The 20,970-nt window shown below is 44.0% G+C and overlaps 1 protein-coding gene across 1 annotated transcript in view; it reads right to left on the reverse strand.

Moving 5' to 3' along the window:
* Positions 1–20,970, reverse strand: part of NIPAL2 (NIPA like domain containing 2) — a 64,400-nt gene that overhangs the window by 17,465 nt on the left and 25,965 nt on the right. The window contains exons 4-5 of the mRNA XM_024215772.2: positions 10,681–10,740; positions 6,651–6,772 (exon numbers count right to left, since the gene is read on the reverse strand). Coding sequence (XP_024071540.2) covers positions 6,651–6,772; positions 10,681–10,740 — 182 coding nt within the window. The remainder of the gene's footprint in view (positions 1–6,650; positions 6,773–10,680; positions 10,741–20,970) is intronic.

Consider the following 20,970-nt stretch of genomic DNA (forward strand, 5'->3'; position numbering starts at 1 on the left):
CGCGATCGCGGCTTTTTTTTTTTTGCTTGGGGCGGCAGAAATGCTGGAGCCGGCCCTGATTTCATGTATGTAGTTATGAGGCTGAAAATGTATCCTCATGGCTTAAAATAAGCACAGGCAAAAACTCTCCAAGAGCAGAGAGGCAGTTCACACCTCATCAGGACAGGTATGGGGCAAACCCAGCCCAGCCTCACAGGAACAAAAAACGCTGGCCTAGGCAGCAACAAAAGAATCTGTTAGATTCTCGAGGGAGTCACCCCCTTTCCTTTGGTCAGTTTGGAACTGCAATGAGGTTATGTTCACCTGACTCGGAAGTGGGAGGTGGAGCAAGGCCAAGAGGGAAGAAAGGACATGATAAAAGGAAGAGACATTTGCCATGCTCTCTCTCTCTTCCACCTACATCTACAGACACCACACCAAGCAACTGAAGCGCTGATCAAAGGGCAGAGCCTGACTGAAGAGCAACCAGCCAGCCTGTGGTGAGAAGCATCTAAGTTTGTAAGGACATTGAACATGTTAAGATCAGCTTTTATTTCATTTGACCAAATCTGACCTTTTATGCTTTGACTTATAATCACTTAAAATCTATCTTTATAGTTAATAAATTTGTTTGTTTATTCTACCTGAAGAGTGCGTTTGGTTTGAAGTGTGTCAGAGGCTCCCCCTGGGATAACAAGCCGGGTACATATCAATTTCTTTATTAAATCATATAAGCTTGCAGCATCCAGCGGGCACAACTGGACACTACAAGACGGAGCTTCCTAGGGTTGTGTCTGGGACCGGAGATATTGGCTAGTGTCATTCGCTTGCAAGTACCTGGGAGCAGCTTACATGCCAGAGGCTGTGCATGAACAGCCCAGGGGTTCTCACAGCAGAGCAGGGTAAGTTTGGCTCCCAGAGTCAAGGATTGGAGTGGCTTAGCAGATCACCGGTCCAGACAACACCAGAGGGGAACGTCACAGTAACCTTATCTCCAGTCAACTGAGTTAACAAATAATTGTTCTCATAAATCTTTCCTGCTCCTAAGATACGTTTCAAGTTAACTTTCTCATTTCTTTGCTTTTCTTTTGCTCTCGAGGAGTCTGTTTGCTTTCACAGCATTGAGAAGATTAAAACAAAGATTGTTTTTCTGGGACAGCAAAGGTACCCACATGAGCTAGGGATTATCAATACAGGCACCCCCAAATATATAACCCCCAGGGCTACAGAGTAGAGAGCTAGCCTGAAGCAGAACATTATCTACTTTTAGCTCAATTTTTCTACAGTGACCATCACCATAGTATCTGACTGCATTAGTTTCTTTCCTCTTTTCCCTTTTCGTTTGCCTCAGTCAACAAAACCTTAGCTAGCACTATCTTCATGTCCAAACTTCCCGCCATGCAATCAGGGGGGGAATGTATTTCATTCAGATTATAGCTATGCAATGATCTTCAGTCACTGGCTACCCACCTACCTGTACATGACAGAAGGTACACTGGCAAAGCTCAATGACACACCAGCAGAGACTGCCCTGCAGGTCATCTGTAATGCTGACACACTGTTCACTGTACACAGTCCAGACTCGCTTCATCTATGTCACCACCATCTTCCACACTGACAGTTAAATTTACTGGCTTCACTAATAATGCTAGCTCTTACAGGTTCCCACAGTAACACTTGCTCCCTTGCCAGTACCGTGACACTTCTGTAACATCACCAGCTGCAGAAAACAGCCTCGCTATTATCAGCAACAGAATTTTTAGTCACCTGTCAACATTCAACCTTCTTTCTGTACTGAAAAATCAGGCAATGAGTGAAATAGTTCTTGGGAGTAATAGAATGAGGCAGGCAGCCAGCAGCCCATCTATAAACAAGTAATTATTCTACTGTCAGTTTAACTGAGTTCAGATTCACAGGTCGAAATGCAGGCCTAGATTCTGGCTTGCATTAGGACAGTTTCTGTGGCACTCCCAAAGCTCAAAGCTGGCCTAAAGCTGACTTAACCAGCTATGGGAGTATTGCCACAGGGGAATTGTCAGGTGGCCTAGTAGCTGCTATAGTGGCTCCTTCTCCATTCCCTCCACTGTTGCTGGTGCAGGGGCTGTGGCCAGGGCTCTTTTATCCCCAGTAATACCTGGTGGCTGGAAGAGCCCCTTGGGGCTGTTGGCACCTGGTATAAATTAATGTAGCCCTTAGGGCAGTGGTCCCCAAACTGTGGGGAGAGCTCCCCTAGGGGAGCATGGAGCAATGTTCAGTGGGTCGTGGCGGGGTCCGTGCCAGGCTCCATGGGAGGTGGGGACGGAGCGGCACCCAGCCCTGCTCTGCCCTCAGCCCCGCTCCGGCCCAGCCCCGGGCTCCCGGCCTGACTGCGGCCCAGCTCTCAGTCGCAGCCCCCGGCTCCTGACCCCAGCCACAGCTCTGGCTCCAGCCTCCGACCATGGCTTCCGGGGGTGGGGGTGGTCAAATTATATTAGGAACAAGGGGCGGGGGACTTAAAAAACTTTTGGGGACAACTGCCTTAGGGCCCCAGATAGTTCCAAGGCTGGAGGAGCATTAAAGTGACTTAAAGCCATCTTTACACCCTGCTTCTTCAGCTGCATGAAGCACTCAGGATCTGAGCCACAGGAAGGCATGGCCTGCTGATGACTATCTGCCTATACTTCGGAGGTATAACAGGACAAGCACGGCTACCTCTGTCCCTTCGAAGCAGGGCCGGCTCCAGGCACCAGCCCACCAAGCTTGTGCTTGGGGCGGCACCTGGAGGGGGGCGGCGCGGTGCTCCGGCCACTGGGAAGAGCGGGGCCACGGCCGGGCTCACCGCCCTCCCCCCGGCGCTCTGGCCGCCCTCCCCCCCCGGCGCCCTCCCCCCCCGTGGGGGGAGGGTGGCCGGAGACTTTTTTGCCTGGGGTGGCAAAAAAGCCAGAGCCGGCCCTGCTTCGAAGCATCAGACTGATCATCTGAGAAACAAGTGTCCTCGTGTATCTTCCAGGCCTGATCCTGCAGGTGCTGTGTGAGTGGAACTGCCATGTGAGTCAGTGGGAATTCCACACGCTGAAGAGTCATGGAAACACATAGGCACAAGCACTGGGCACAAGCACTGGGGAAGTTGGGCACTCAGAGGGACAACCTCTCCCTCCAAACCTTTTGCCTTCCACTGATGTCCTCACCTCTAACTCTTGCTGAGCACCCTGCACAGCTGGCTGCAGCTCTGTCATAGCATGCTCTGCTGGCCGCTCTATTCCACTCAGCTGCTATTATGGCCACTAAATGCGGGAGGCCAGGAAGCAGAGCAGAGCAGGAGGCAGCATGCAGTAGGGAACACAGCGCCAGCCAGCCAGCTCAGCATAGAACCCTGCACCAGGAAGCTGGCAGCCCTGATATCCTCACCCCACACTGGGGTACAAGTAGCAGCCTGAGGATGCTCCAAATGCCCCATTCCCTCAGACACAGGATGCCCTACCATCTCTAAGGGCTTGGACAGAGAGAGAGCAGAGACTGTGCTGGGATAGTGACAGACTCTGGGGAGGACAGAAAGTACAGTGAGAACCCAACACCACAGTATCCAAAACTTGCAACTCTTAGGGCTGGTCTACACTAGAAAGCCAGCTTATGCTGACCTAATTATGTCAGTGTACACACTACACCCTTACTCCCACCATTGTAACGGCTTACCTACACTACGGCACAGATTTGATCTAAGATACGGAACTTCAGCTACGTGAATAGCGTAGCTGAAGTCGATGTACTTAGATCTACTTACTGCTTGCAGTGTAGACATACCCTAAGTCTCAATTTTTTCCCAAGGGAAGGATCGCTGCACCCCACCCTTTAGGTTTCTTGTCCCATTAATTTTTTTAAAATGTGTTTTCCTGCCCCAATTGTAATCAAATGACAATGTTACATTCTAGAAGGATGTGGTTTTTGCACTGAAATGTCTACAGACACTGATTGAAGATTATGGGGTTGTGGTTGCAGTTTTAAGGCATTCACTTTTCATATGAAGAAAGACTGCATTAGTAAGAACATCTATCGGCAAGATTAATTTACCAAAATCCTGGGTGATATTAACTCCATGTGTGTGTGTCTGTTTATGTATATATACATATATACCTATCTCATAGAACTGGAAGGGACCCTGAAAGGTCATCGAGACCAGCCCCCTGCCTTCACTAGCAGGACCAAGTACCGATTTTGCCCCAGATCCCTAAGTGGCCCCCTCAAGGATTAAACTCACAACGTTGGGTTTGGCAGGCCAATGCTCAAACCAGTGAGCTATCCCTCCCCCATTATATATAATGCTGTCACCTATTTCCCTCAACATGCTTTCCTAGTTTGTGATGGGGAAACTGGGTGAGATGAAGCATCGGCTAGCCACAATGTGACCTCAATCTTTCTTGATAATTCTGTTACACTGATGAAAAAACTGGGGCAACTCCATTGAATCAATGGAGTGTAGGATCAAGCCTATTTTCTACCATAGGTTGTCCTAGGCTTCACCTGCACAGGTTAAATCAAATTCTGTTTGAATTTTGTATTAACACCCATCATTGCAGCATCTAGACTCTTCCCGGGTCGATTAGATTTGCATAGCAAGGTCCCTATGGCAGCCTTTTGACTCTTCTCCCTTCTCTGGTGATAGGAAGCTCTTAGTAGATGAAAACAAGGAACAGAAGGCAACAAATCTAACCATTAAATGAGTGTTGATATCCAGCACTTGCCTTTTGTTTGTTTGTTTTCGGTCTTGTCCTTTTCCCACCCCAAGCTGTAGGGGTATAAGTTGGTATTTGGGAGTAAGGGAGAAGATGAGATAATAGGTCTTGTGGAAGAGGTGAGTTTTAAGGAGAGAGTTTAACGGGGTCATGGTTGAATAGGTCATGGAGGGGGCTTCAGGCATCGGAGGACACGTGAATTGGAAAGAATGCAGTGAGGCAAAAGTGGGAGAAGGAAATAAATAGGGGGTCTAGCTAGTCACAGGGTTTGGACACAATGAAGGAGGCAAAGGGGCTAGTGAAAGGAGACAAGGTTTGGAGGGTAGTTGTCAGATGACAAGCCCCCACGGATGCTGATGGGGGTAACTTGATGTAAGTGGGCTGATTACTAAGCACAGACACTGCATTGGGATTAGGTAAGATAGTAGCTAATCAACGTGGTGCTTTTTTAAAGTAATTTTTAAAAGAAGGGGTAAGAATTTCCTTCCAACCCTTTACAATTTCTCCTGGGAAGAGCAAAGCCTTAATCTCCTGAAGTGGGAGAAGGCCCTATTCCAGACAAGCCACTGATTTTGCAAAAGTGTTAGTTCATTGACACTGAACTATCATTTGGCATTTTAGCAAAGCAAGCCGCTCACTAAAACCTGTGCTGTCAATGGGGGTGTACTTTATTTCTCTAACATCTTTAAATGAAGCTTTTTAAGAATGCAAGGCAGCTATTTAAAAGCATTTCTTAAAAAGCCAGGCCTTTTTAAAATATTGAATGACACGGTTTCTATGTTGTGCACAGGATGGAGCTACCCAATGCCCACTGACACTGATGTCAAGTTGTGTGGCTGAGTCTCCATGCAGCACCTTGAAATCAACTCTGTTGCATGACTAAAAATGCATATTTTGACATATGGATAGAAACCCCATTAGTCTCTTCCATTGAGCTGTATCACCATCTTTCATGAGCTTTGAAAATTCACAGCCAATAGAAGAAAGAAATGCTATTTAGTATTATCCTGTACTGACTGTTTTATCAATAGTCTCATCTACAGTATAGGTGCTTTGTGAGCTGGTAAACTGGCTGGAGTAGTGAGGCCTCAGGGTGAAGCTAGCTAGTCTATAACTTCTTAACTGAGCATCCTGAAATCTTCACCTATTTAAAAATTTCATTTTTTAAAATGACAAAACATTAATAACCTCGGGGGGGGTGGGGTGGGGAGAGGAAGAATAAAAAACTTCTAGGGTTTAGAGAATATTGCAACTTCTACATCCAGATGAAACAGATATTTTTCTGCATTTTTGAGAGACAGACATAGTCTTCCCACCCACTCTGGTCTTGTTCCTGAAGCTAATTAGAATGCATCAAAGAGCAAGGATGGATTTTGAAGGTTTGTATATAGGAGCTCTAATCAAAGTGGTATTTTGGTATTTGAATTCAAATTCAGACATTGATTAACAGCTAATGGCAACAGTGCAGAGTCATTCACTCAGCCAATCAGTGGAATAAGGAGCCATTTGTCTTGGCTGGGCAACACAGGGAGCACAACTGAGCCATCTATACAAAGAAGAAATAGGGCCCCATCTTCAAAACCACTATTATTTCAAGTTGTAAATAAATAAATACTCTTACATGCATGTACAGAAAATGTGGAATAAATACATTCAAATCACGTACAACCAGTGCCAATATTTACTCCCTCCCAAGCCACTAAAATTTAAATTCTCCTCTTCTTGCAAATTCCCACCCTTTTCTCAATCTATCCTCTGCTCTTCTGAAGTTCAACAAATGTCAGATCTGTTGAACCCCAGGGATGAAGAGGAGGAAAGCACTTGAGAAGCTGATCTGCAGCACATGGCTATGGCCATGGTACTGGGAACAATTTGCTTCAGGAGCAGCTGTTTGACATTGTGACTTGTGATGCAAAAATCAAGATATTTTGACTTACAGAGAATTATAAACAAGAAACTCACCACATAGATCAGAAACTGCCAGCTAATTAAATAATTCTGTATTTTAGTTGCCGTGAGCTCCTGGGTTACATTTGGAGCGAATGTCACCAACAAATATGTTCCTGCAATTGTCAGGGTTCCACCTTTAAATAAAAACACACATTACTTTTACAAAGTATATTATTGTCCAATTTACCATTCAAGCCCCTTTGAAAGTAGTTTCTAGCATAAAGTTAAATCCACTTAATTAGATATACAATTAGCTACTCATGTTGCCTGCATCTGAAGTCTTACCCAGGGCCGGCTTTAGGCCGATTCCCCTGAATCGGGCCCCGTGCCTAAGAGGGCCCCGCGCCTTAGGCTCACCTGGCAGCAGTCCACTCCGGCGGCATTTCGGCGGTGGGGGGGTCTTTCAGTGCCACGGAAGACGTGGAGCAGACCCCCCGCCACCGAAGTGCCGCCGAAGACCCGGACCGCCGTCGGGTATTTGAATCGGGCCCCGCAGGTCCTAAAGCCGGCCCTGGTCTTACCTAGTATAATTTTTAAATAAAATCCAGAATAATTCTGGGGAACTCCTTCAGAACTGTAAAGAGACATTATCAGCATAGTTTCATACTTTTCTGAAATAGGACCCTGGTTCAGCAAAGCAGAACAAAGGAGAATCAGGTCCCTTATTTCTGATAGTCATGACCATGTCCCAAATTACTGTCAACTAAAAGGACATGCTGTTTATTGAGGCAGGGGCAGATTCTCAGCTGGTGTAAATCAGTGTAACTCCTCTGAAGTCAAAGTAGCTACACAGATTTACACCGCTAAGGATCTGGCCTGGAATCTCTAAGAGCAACAGATGTGTGACAACTTCATAGCTAAGTGTAAAGCTGACATGAAGCCAGCCCTTTTGCCACTCCCTACCATCCTTGCAGATCTACAAACTGTTTCATAAAAGGGCAGAGTTGATTTGCAAGAGGCTACTCAGTTATCCGGTTGTGGGGGCCCCTTTTCAAGGTCAAACTTGTATTATTGTGTTTTTAATAAAAGTCTGGAACTTCTGCCCTGTGGATAGCCAGCTGACAAACACAGATGTTCCTGGGGATATCTAGATGTAACTAGGCTGATTACTGAGCTCAGAAGCTCCATTGATTAGCTAATATCTTACCTAATTCAATGTAGTTGTTTTTTAAGTAATCATTAAACATTCTTGGAAACCAATAAATCAATATGGAACATGAGGTTTAAGAATACAAAACAAAGCACATCAGCAGGACATTGCTGGCACTGCTACAGCACGGTTTCTTTGGAAAAGCAGAACTGTTCTAAATTTATGTGCCTGCAAAAACATCACCATATTTCCCATTATACAGCTCATTCCTATGGAATGCAGCAACATTGTTAAATCCTTCATGCAAAGTCAAACTAACAGAAATAAAATAAATCAGTGTTGAATGCTAGTTAAAGCAATGTGCAATGTATAAGGCAACGATCAGTTGAGGGATGTAGACTCTCAGTGCATCAGTTGAGTTGGCAGATTAGGATCCAAAACCTAAGTAAATATTATAGGTTGTTGGAACAATACTGAACTTCTTTCTCAAAAATGTGCACAACAACAGCTGTGCTATAATTATCACACTATGGACTAAATCTTGCTCAACATGCCACATGAGTAACATGTCCCCAAAAATATCAATGGCACTGCTCACTTGGATAATTCATCCGGGAAGGCATGGTTTAAAAAGCAAAAACTGAAATCTGCTTGCCTTTTTCTGTTAAAATGCTCGATTCCTTCAAGGCTATAAATGAAGAATGCAGAGCAAGACAGTTTTGAAACACAACTAAAATCTTTGATGCAGCCAGAAAGCCTACGGCTTTTGCAACAAAGACCTTGTTCCACAGTAAGACATTTGATAACGTGATTATCTCTCCTGCTTTTTTGGAATGACTAAGTTAGTATAAAGGAGTAAATAGTTCTCATTTTTTAAATGAAGCTTTAATTTTTGTGTAATACCTTCAGTGTAAAAACACTCTTTAATTTGAAAGAACAGCTAATCACCTAGCCATTTGTACTGAACTTGCATCATGTTCATAAAATACTAAATACCATCTCAGAGTTAAAAATATGCAATGAAAGAGTGATCTTAAGTAAGTAATCTCTACCATATGTAAACCTTAAGTTACAGCTCTAAGGGTGGAGGATTTTGGATCACTATCTAATTTTCATATGCAAATAAGATTTCTAGGGCTGTCGATTAATCGCAGTTAACTCATGCGATTAACTCAAAAAAATTAATCGCGATTAACTGCACTGTTAAACAATAGAATACCAATTGAAATTTATTAAATATTTTTCGATGTTTTTCTACATTTTCAAATATATCGACTTCAATTACAACACAAAATACAAAGTGTACAGTGCTCACTTTATATTATTTTTGATTACAAATGTTTGCACTGTAAAAAGGATAAACAAAAGAAATAGTATTTTTCAGTTCACCTCATACAGGTACTGTAGTGCAATCTCTTTGTCATGAAAGTGCAACTTACATATGTTGTTTTTTGTTCCATAACTGCACTCAAAAACAAAACAATGTAAAACTTTAGAGCCTACATGTTCACTCAGTTCTACTTCTTGTTCAGCCATTCACTAAGAGAAACAAGTTTGTTTACATTTACTGGAGATAAAGCTGCCCTCTTCTTAATTACAAAGTCACCTGAAAGTGAGAACAGGCGTTCGCATGGCACTGTTGTAGCTGGCCTCGCAATATATTTATGTGCCAGATGCGCTAAAGATTCATATGCCTCTTCATGCTTCGGCCATCATTCCAGAGGACATGCTTCCATGCTGATGACGCTTGTTAAAAAAACAATGCGTTAATTAAATTTGTGACTGAACTCCTTGGGGGAGAATTGTATGTCCCCTGCTGTTTTACCCGCCTTCTGCCATATATTTCATGTTATAGCAGTCTCGGATGATGATCCAGCACATGTTGTTTGTTTTAAGAACACTTTCACTGTAAATTTGACAAAATGCAAAGACGGTACCAATGTGAGATTTCTAAAGATAGCTACAGCACTTGACCTAAGGTTTAAGAATTTCAAGTGCCTTCCAAAATCTGAGAGGGACGAGGTGTGTTCAGCAGGCTTTCAGAAGTCTTAAAAGAGCAACAATCTGATGTGGAAACTACAGAACCCAAACCACCAAAAAAGAAAATAAACCTTCTGCTGGTGGCATCTGACTCCAATGATGAAAATGAACATGCATTGGTCTGCACTGCTTTGGATCGTGATTGAGCAGAACTCGTCATCAGCATATACGCATATCCTCTGGAGTGGTGGTTGAAGCATCAAGGGACATACGAATCTTTAGCGCATCTGGCATGTAAATATCTTGCGACACCGGCTACAACAGTGCCATGCAAATGCCTGTTCTAACTTTCAGGTGATGTTGTAAACAAGAAGCAGGCAGCATTATCTTCTGCAAATGTGAACAAACTTGTTTGTCTGAACGATTGGCTGAACAAGAAGTAGGACTGATTGGACATGTAGGCTCTAAAGTTTTACATTGTTTTATTTTTGAATGCAGAGTTTTTTTGGACATAATTCTACATTTGTAAGTTCAACTTTCATGATAAAGAGATTGCATGACAGTACTTGTATTAGGTGAATTGAAAAATACTATTTATTTTGTTTTTTACAGTGCAAATATTTGTAATCAAAAATAAAGTGAGCACTGTACACTTTGTATTTTGTGTTGTAATTGAAATCAATATATTTGAAAATGTAGAAAACATCCAAAAATATTTAAATAAATGGTATTCTATTATTAACAGCATGATTAATCACAATTAATTTTTTTAATCGCGCAATTAATTGCGATTCATTTTTTTAATTGCTTGACAGTCCTAAAGATTTTCCTTCACATTGTGACATGGGCCCAATTTTTAAAGTATATGCCTTTAAACATTTGCTGGGGCAAGTGGGGGTGTTTGAGTTTGAGACTTCCAGTTTGCTAAGCATATGGAACCACACATGCTTGTGTTCGCAACTGCTTACTTACCTAACATATCAGCAGCCCTCATGGTTTCTTTTAGGAATAAGACAGAAATAAACGCACTACCTGGGGAAAAAAATTATATATTTATACAGCACTGTATTAAAATGGGATGGGCCAGGCATAAAACACATAATAATTGCTGTGATGGCTGCAGCATGCTTTGTCATGCAGATACTGAGGCTCAGTACAGTGGTAGGGACTGGGAACAGGGACTTCTGGAATCAAACTGAGCTGTCACTTACAAGGTGTACGTTGTAGGTATAAATTCAGATTAACTCCATTGACTTTGGAAGAGCCTCCATTTTTGCTCTGATGTAACTGAAAGCAGAATTCAGTCTTTAGGGCTTGTCTACCCACAGTTTTTGTACCATTTTAACTGTATCCATTTGAAACAAATGCTGTTCAAGCATTGCGACACCCAAAAATTAAAAAATCTGTGCACAATATTTTAAAATTCTGCAAGCTTTATTTGTCAATAAATAAATGCAGAGGCTGCAGCATGGCAGTGAGGCGCACAGGCCACTGGCTGTACGAAGGTGGGAGATAACCAGGGCCGTCCTTACCCATACGGGTAAGTACGCGGCTGCGTAGGGCACCAGGAAATTTGGGGCACCAAATTTCCTGGTGCCCTGCGCAGCTGCATGCTGCTCCAGCCCCTGCTCCGGCTTTTCCCCAGGGCCCCGCCCCTGCTGCACCCCAGCACCGCCTCTTCCCTCCCCCGCCTCGCCCCCACTCCCTGCCTGCACTCACCGGTAAGTAGAGCGACCCAGCCCCAGCCTGCTCCTCTCCCCTGTCTCCCAGCCGTGCCACCGGCGAGTGCTGGGAGGCGGTTCCTCCCTCCCCCAAGCCTGGGAGCCAGGGGAGAAGAGCAGTCTGGGGCCAGGTCATTCCACTTCCTGCAGGAAGTGACCAGCTCCCCTCCCCCCACGGAGGCCTGGGGCCCCACATAGCCCCCCCACAGGGGGGCTGTGTAGGGCACCAAAATAGCTAGGGACGGCCCTGGAGATCACCCTGCAGCCTGACCCATCCCCCACCCCAGGAACATGGACTCAGTGGTGAGGCTGCACCCAACCCTGAAACTGCACAAGGCCTGGGCCTGCCCCAGAAACACCCTGGGGCCTTGCTCCGCTGCACCAGGCTCACCAGGTGTGGGGCAGACAGGCTCAACCAGGCAGGATCCAAGTGTGGAGGGGGCTCAGTGTGGAGTGAGAGGATTCTGCGTGGGACAATCTGGGTGCAATTCAGTGGGGGGTGTAGGTGTGGGGGGATCTGGATGCACAGAGGCTCGTTGTGGTGTGGTTCCAGGTGCAATGGGACTCTGCAGGGGCTTCCAAGTGAAAGTGGTTGGGGCTCAGCAGAGGAGTCTGGGTGTGGGGGTCTCAGCAGGGGGGTCTGGATGCTGGGGGAGTGGGGCTTGGTGGGGTGGGGTCTGAGTGCAGGTAGTTGGGGGTCAGTGGCTTGGGGGTCTGGATGTGGGGGCTCAGGGTGGTGCAGGGAGGTGGGACTCATCAGGGTGGGGATTTGAGTGCAGGAAGCTCAGTGGGGGATGGTCTGGGTTCAGGGATTGGGGCCGGAGGCAGGGGGTCTGGTTGCAGGGGGGCTCCAGATGTAGGGGTTGAGGTTCAGTGGGGTAGGGTTCAGGTATGGAGGCTTAGGGGGGCTCTGGACGTACAGGGTGAGGCTTGGTGGGGGCCTCTGGGTATGGGAGGTCCAGATGCACAGGGGTTGGGTAGATGGGGGGGGCAACTCCCCATACAGTGACCCCTCCCCCCACTGCTGAGGAGTAATGGGGTCAGGAAGTAGGGGAGGATACTGAGCTTCCTGCAGCTGGGGGAGGTTTCTGGGGGTGGATCTGACACAGCCCCAGCCACTCCTTGTAGGGGAAGAGGAAGTCCCATCCTCTCCTGCCTCCAGCCAGGACTAGCAACTGATCCCGGTTCAGAGTAGGAGCCACTGGCTGGAGTGTCCCCAGCCCTGCAGTGATTTACCTCTCCGCCAGCTGCTCCGGGTGCCTGAAATGACATACCTGTACTGCTAGGGAGTGGTGTGTGACTGCTCTTGCAGCTTTCCTTTGCTTCTCTGTCAGAAAGTCATTTTTCTTCAGGGAAGCAAAGAAATCTGCGGGGCACATGAATTCTGCACATGCGCAGTGGCGCAGAATTCCCTCAGGAGTAATAGACCAGTTCTTAGGTTCTATGCCCAGCTGTGCCCACTTCATGGCCGTGCATAACTCTGAATCTCTCTGGGCCTCTCTTTATTCATCTGTACAGAGGTATGATAATACTTCCTTAAAGTATACAATATTTGCAGAAGTACCTTGAAATCTGTGGATGAAAGCCATTATATACATGCAAATTACAGGACAAACTTTCTAATTTGCACTACTGACTAGGAGACTGGTTGTGATTTGCTGAAATTTGAAAATTAACAACATGTAACAAACCTTCAGGACTAGGGGCTTTTTAAGGTCTTCTAAGGGCACAGGCGCCGACTTTTCCAAATGCCGAGGGGTGCTCAACCCCCGGCTCTGCCCCGGGCCCTGCCCGCACTCCACCCCTTCCCCCAAGGCCTCACCCAGACCCCACCTCTTCCCAACCCCTCCTCTTCCCACCCAGCCCTGCCTCCTCCCCTGAGCGTGCTGCATCCTTGCTTCTCCCCCCTCCCTCCCAGCCTCTGATTGTGGTGGGCAGGAGGTGCAGGGACGGAGGAGGAGGTGCTGAGCTGCAGGGCCCGCTGGCGGGAGGCACTGGGGGCTTGGGGAGGATCTGATAGGGGGGTTGCTGGTGGGTGCTTAGCGCCCACCATTTTTTCCTCTGTGGGTGCTCCAGCCCCGGAGCACCCACAGAGTTGGCGCTTATGTCTAAGGGGCCTGGTGATGAGTAGCGGGGAGGACCTTATGGCTTCTGAGAGGAAGGCAAAGTGAGGAGTATTGGGAGAAGTTAGTCACAACTCAGTGCAAGCCACATCCTTTTTTCTGAGACCCAACTCCTTTCCCTGGCCAACTCTCTCATTTTATTCCTCTTCCCCCGATGCCTGCTCCCAGTCCTGCTTCATGTGGGGAAGTGGCAGTGGGTGAGCAGTTCAGAGCAGAAGCAGTGGCGGGGACCACGGCTGGATGAGTGAAGGCCAGGGAAAGCATGAAATTGTTGACATCCCAGGAAGGAGAGTTCTATTCTAGTATACTGTTGGGGGATGGAGGGGCGGTGGGCCTATGGAGGTGAGAACTTAATGGAAACCTCTCATTTAAGAGAAAGAAAGAAAGAGAGAGAGAAAGGGACTTGAGGAGAGAAGGAGGCAGAGTTGATGTAAGGAGGAGAAAGATGGGATATGAGCTCACTTGCAATTTCCAAGTATGATTCAGAGGGAGGGGATGGAAGGATGATCTTGTGCCTAGAACACAGGATTGTGATTCAAAAGACCTGGGCTCTATTCCTGGCTATGTCATGAACTTCATGTTTGACCCTTGGACAAATCACTTAACCTCTCCTTGCTGATTTCTCTGCCTCAGTATCTCCATTTCATGGATGACAAAACAAATCACCTGTGCCTAGCTGCCAAGCATACTTTGAGCATTTGCAAAACACTGCACAATCTTTCGCTAAAGAAATGCAAAGTATTATCATTGTTTCTGCTATAGTGCTTGTCCTAATGGTTGTAAAATACAGAAGACAAGGAAAAAAATATCCAGCTTGTGACCTGCTGCATGGGAGATATCGACATGCATGACAAGGAGGGTACAAATGATTTCCTGAGTTGCAAAACATTTGTTAAAAAAAAAAAAAAAAAAATCAGTGTGAGGTCTCCATGAACATCAGGAGATAGACAGACAATCAGCATTCAACAGCACTTCTGCACTCATCCATTCCGCAGAAAGTCTCCCAACAGAAACACAACATTTTTCTAAACAGCTTAGATGTAAATGATATGAACAGTTAAGGAAGTCTAGCTAAACCACTAATAATGATAAAAGAAACTATTTCTGAAAGTGCATCTCGAAGATGTACCTACTTAGCTGATTATGCTTCCTTTGCACAACATTAAGATGACAGCTTTGCTGAGCAAAACCACACTGGTATCCAAGCAACACCTTGTAAAACCAGAGCCAACCAACCAACCAAAAAAAAAAAAAAGTGGAAAAAAGGTAAGGAGGAGGGGTGGGGGAGAGCCCCCACTCTCCACCCCCAGAAACTGAATTACTGCTCTCTTTCTTTCCCTGCAATCACAGCTCTTTCAAATTTCTTATCAGGCCATCTACCTAGACAGTTGCTATAACAACAAAGAACCATTGCTTAATGAACTGATACTTCAGTAATAGAAAGGGTTTTTTGAGCCTGTGATCTTGTCCTACAAGTTAATGAATATGTTAAATGAAAGAACAAAAAGATTTGTGACCTACCCCTGCAAGGTACTGAGTACCTCTTGGAAGATGCCAAGTGCCCTCAATTCCCATGAAAGTGAATGGGGAACGGAGGGACTCCAACACCAGGGGAGGATAATAAATTTTAGGCCCTGATTCTTCAAACACACATGAGTAACTTTATGCACATGACTGTTCCTACGGACAGCAGTGGGACTACTCAGCTGGAGAGTTGCCAGTTCTTGCAATTTTATCATGAGTTTTATAAATGTTGGTGTTTTTCTTAAAGCCACAACTCCTGGAGTCATGGAATTGTGAGAATTCCACTGAGGGTATATCTACACTGCAATCAGGAGGTATGACTGCAGCATATCCAGACGTACCTGGGCTCATTTTGATCTAGCTAACTCAAATAAAAATAGCAATGAAGCTGCGGCAGTATGGTGGCTGCACAGGCTAGCCATGCCCGCCCAAGACCCAGGGTACCTACTTGAACAGCTGCCATCCATGCTGCCACGACGTCACACAGCTATTGTTATTTAAGCTAGTTTTGGTCTAGCTAGATCAAAGCTAGCTTAGGTACATCGACACATGCTGCAGTATCACAGTCATGCTAGGCAAAAACTACTGCATACAAAAGGGGGGGGGAATCTTAATTCAGGGGCTTAATTGTTCTGTTGAAACAACCTTGTCTTCTCATGCATCAATATAATATAGGCTGTTTTGTATTCATTATCAGTGTAGTGCTACAGCATACAAATTCCAGTTCCCTGAAAGAAATGTTTGGAAGACTCTTTATTCTGCATGATGTACAATTATACATTTAACCAGGAAAAAATGTAGAGCGCTACATTCATTAGTTTAGACTATTGCTGATTTTTCCCAGGATTTTTCTGTGTCTGGTTATCCTCAACTATATGCTTTCTGTGGCACAAGTAGAAATGGAGAATAATTTTAAATTTGATGTCTTTCACTAATAAACAATTAATAGTCTGACTAGTGATTGAAAAACAACTGTCATCTCACAGATATGGAGTGTATAATTAGGTTTATTTTTGTTTTTCTTTTAAAAAGAAATAATATAGAATCACAGAAGTTGGCGACAAAAAACACATATTAGAATATTCAATCCATCCCTTTGTCAATGCAGGATTGATCCCTACAGTACCTTTTGACCAATTTAACCTTAAAAGATCCAAGTGATGAGATTTCCACCACTTTTTCCCCTTAGAGACTATTCCACAGTGTAATATTTCATTGTTAAGCTGTTTCCCATTTATTAATCTTATCCCTTTCTAAATGTCATCCTATTACTCCTATTTATATTCCTGTGTATTACCCTTAATAATTCCTCTCTCTTCTGTATGTTTATAACTTCCAAATATTTGTAAATTGTCCTTCCAGATCCCTTTTTCATATCTTAGACTAGCTCATTTACTTATTTTTTTAAATAGATCTCACACACCCACACACAGTTTTTGTTGCTCTGCTGTGAAATCTCTCCCACTTGTCAATATCTTTCTGGTAATGTGTGACCCAGAAGTGAAGTTCTGACTCACACTCTCTGTCTATTAAGCCTGGCTAGAGCAAGCACAAGACCACATCCATTATTTAAAGGGGAATAACTTAAAACTGTATGTTTTGCAACATCACTAAACAATTTAGATGAAATGTGAAAGAATGTTTACCTGGCATTATTTAAGCCCTTCTGTCAATTTCATTTTCAAGAGGCAGAACCTCAGCTAATGTAAATTGTCATAGTCCCATTGAAGTCAGTGGAGCTATGATAATTTACACCAGTTGAGGATCTGTCTTCAGGTTCTTAGTGCTACAGTGTTTAAGTTTCAAAACACTGCAAAAGGACCAACTTTCTTCATTGTTTTTTGCTTTTTAATGGTGAAAACATTACTTCTGGTCTCGGTCAACCTCTTGAATAAGTCCTAAATCTTTTCATCCAGCACAGACTTCAGATACTGCAAAGGGTATCTCTCCTGAAGGCCTATAGGAAAGGATTTTTTCTCCCCAGGTCATAGAATGGCTACAGAGTCATTCTTTAACTCCACTGCATCAGCCTATGTCCCTAAAATTTGCCACTCCATGAATGGAGCTAAGGAATAACTAGGAGCAGGGAGAAAAATTAGACTACTGACCTATTATGGTTCATTTTGATGAGGGATACTTAGATACTATGATGATGGATGCTCTTATGCGCACTTGGCTAGACAGATTAGATAAAGCCCTGGATCTATCCCTGTGTCAAAACATACCACAAAAGGAAGAAAATGAAACAATGATTGCATGCATACACAACGTTAAACATGAAGCTAGATGTAATTTCTTAGCGTCAGTGTCATTCTGCCCAAGAAGTGTTAGAAGAAGTGCATAACAGTTAATTGGCCAATCAAGCCTGTTTTTATCATGCAAGATAGATATGAATGTTGTCCTGAACACAAAAGAAAGGAAGGAATTACAAAAAGTGACCCTTTTCTATCCATTACATACTGAAGATGTGGCGCGTCAAGGATGACTGAGTGGCAGAGACAGAAAGGGAAAGATGGTGGACAAGGTGTCAGAAAAAGGTCTTTTCCATACCTAGCTTCTTCTTCCATCAAAAAGATAACAGAAATATTGGAGGCTGATATCAACAGAGAACTGTAAATCTTAGTTAATTCAAGATGCTGAATTACAAAGAAAAGAAAAGAAAAGGAAAGAAAAGGAAAGAAAGAAAGACAGGAGACTACACAGAAAACCATAACATCCAGCTATGTGTTCTTTTAGAATGAGAAGAATAAACGAATTTTTAAAAATTTCTGAAATAAAACTTTATGGTGACTATATCAGGGCTGCTCTTAGCTGAGTTCTCAAAACCACAGATCCTCATTTATCACAGGGATGTTACATAATAATGAATGAGAGAGGAGGTGGAACATGTGACAGAGTTCCACTCTAGAGAAAGGGTTCTCAGACATTTTCGTAAAGTACTTCTTTTCAACTATATCAGGGGTTGGCAACCTACGGCACGTGTGCCAAACATGGCACACAAGCTGATTTTGAGTGGCACGCTGCTGCCTGCCTGGTGAGAGGAAGAGGAGGGGAGGAGGGGCAGGAAAGCACCACACTGGGGGAAGAAGCGGGGGAGGGAGGAAAGCTTGGCTGCCGCAGGACCTAGCTTCTGCCTCCTGCCCCCGCAGGGGAGAGCGGTGTGGGGGGGTCCTGGCCCCCAGCCCCACTCAGCCTCCCCGCACACCCCCACTGCCCTCTGCCCTGACCCCTGAATCCCCCACATCCACACTGTCCTGACCCCTGAACCCCTCCCACACACCCAGCCTTCTGCCCTGAACCCCCCCCACATCCCCACTGCCCTCTGTCCTGACCCCTGAACCCCCCCCCCCAGGTCTGGGGTCCCGGCCGCAGGCCCCGCTCAGCCCGCTGCCAGCCTAGGTGAACAGAACCCCAGGCTGGAAGCAGGCTGAGCAGGCTGGCGGCGTAAGATCAGCATTTTAATTTAATTTTAAATGAAGCTTCTTAAACATTTTGAAAACCTTGTTTACTTTACATACAACAATAGTTTAGTTATATAATATAGACTTATAGAGAGAGACCTTCTAAAAAACGTTAAAATGTATTACCTGCACGCGAAACCTTACATTAAAGTGAATAAATGAAGACTCGGCACACCACTTCTGAAAGGTTGCCTACCCCTGAACTATATCATCTTTAAAGTAGCAGAACTAGCTTCTTGACCCAAAGCCATTTGGGAATGGATATATGAAAAGGCAAAACATCTCAGCAATGCCAATCTTAGTGGATTATGCATAAAACCAATTTTTCATAGAGTGATAAGAACTTTATAAAAGATGGCCTCCGATATCACAGCCCTCTCCTTATTTCCCGCCCACTTATTCAAGCAGAAACGGAAGCCTGAAGAATAAAAAAGAATAACCTGTTATATATGTAAAACACTATATTTTTAATTTTTAAAAACATAAAAATGCTATTTTAAGATCTATTTTTAAAAATACATTATTAAAAATGTACCGTTTTCTTTCCTTGGAGAAGAGAACAGCTGTCTGCTCAAACTATTTAAAACCCTGAACAGATGTTAGAACTTAGATTATTGCAACTATTCAAAGAATATTCCCACTGTGTCACTCAAAAACATGGTCTTGTCTTCTTGGATTGAATCTATTTTTTAAAAAATTACTATTATAGGGCCAATTTCTGGCCCATATCTTCACAGTGCTGGATGCCCCCTATAAAACTCACTAATGTCACCACCTCATAGGATCAGGCACAGAGTTTTCACATTAATTGAAAACAAAATGTTCATATAATTACTTTAAATGTATAATCTGTAATATGTAGTAGTACAGCATGGTAACACACAGCATATCCAATCCTAGGAGCAGTCCATTATAAGTACTGTAGGAATATAAGAAAATCCAGATTCTCTTATTTGACACATTTGTGACAGAGGGATGATATTTTGAAAAATACGCACAAAGAGGGCAGAGTTAAGGTTGTCTGTTCAAATAAACTTAGGAAATTTTACTTTTGAGTGCTTAATTTCTCAATCTTAACACTGAACTATGACCTGTGGAAAGAAACACATTCAACTTCAGTGCAAAATTGAAGCCAGCTCAGGTATGACCTCCTCCCCCCTGAACTAGCTGAAATTTAATGAGAAAAATATTTCTTCTATTAGAAGACCTGCTATATAAGTTACTTTTGCCCAGTTATTAGCAGAAGGTGATATTTGACTTGATCAGTCCATCACAGCTCGAAAGGAGGGCCTAAAATTCACAAAATACTGTTTCCATGGCAGTAGTTTCAGTAAGAAAACATCTAGTGGCAGGGAATATTACTGGAGGTGTTGACTTCATCAGCACACTGAATCTGGTAGTTTATTTCTTCTTTCTTGACATTTGCAGTTTACTTTCCCTTCTTTAACATCGTTGGGAGGTTATCTAACTAAAATAGTTTGTCTGTGCTCAAACTAAGTACTGGAGAAACCGGCACAGTAAGGTACAGAATTGCTAGATGAATGTGTTTGCTGGACAATATATAGTTTAATAGTTCTACATTGCTTAAGAAAATGATATTCAGAGTGGGTAGAAGGGAATGGAATATAAAGTGTTTGAGGGATAGTCATATTTTAAAACCAAATTTTGGTTTGGTTAAAAAGAGAGTGGGAGGCAGGGCAGTGAGAATAATGTAATGTTTATGGAAATCTTTTCCATGATTTTTTGGGAGTAGGAGGAGCAGGAGAAGCAATAGAGACAGATTGTTTAATGAAGACATTTCCCTGCAAACGTAGGTGGAGAGAAAGATACAAAGAACGTGAAACTGACCAGATCTAGTTTTGTTGTCCAAACTGCATAAAGTGCAAAAAGTAAACACAATATAAAGTAGAATGAAGAAATGAAAAATTAAAAGAAAAATACTTTTCAAAATCTAATGGGTTGCTGGGTAATTTTTTAATACGGATTTTTATCTGAACAATGCTTCTTTAGTGGTCAGAGACATCTGGAACTGGCAAGATTTGCAATTGCTGAAGTTATAACTATTGCCACTACAAAGCACATATGTATGTGTCAGCCCAACATATTGTTTGATCCTCAGGTAAATATTTCATTTCCTTCTATGGTAAATCCTTCCAAGGATTGTGTGTGCTGATGTACAGTTGGACTTGATGCCAAAACTCAGGGACATTTTAATGTTAAAGGGTACCGTCAGCTGCCTACACCTTCCCTTCTTACACACACACACACACACACACACACACACACACACACACACCCCTCACGCATGCATGCATGAATGAATCTTTCCACTACAGCCAGGAAGTCTGCAGGGAAGAGAACTCAGCCTTTCTGAAGAAAGACTCTAGGATGCAGCATCATTTTCAGAAGTGTTGAGTCGAGGAGGAGAACTGA

This window comes from Terrapene carolina, unplaced genomic scaffold (genome assembly GCF_002925995.2).
Source record: "Terrapene carolina triunguis isolate 2854851 unplaced genomic scaffold, T_m_triunguis-2.0 Scaffold58, whole genome shotgun sequence".
Taxonomy (NCBI): domain Eukaryota; kingdom Metazoa; phylum Chordata; order Testudines; family Emydidae; genus Terrapene; species Terrapene triunguis.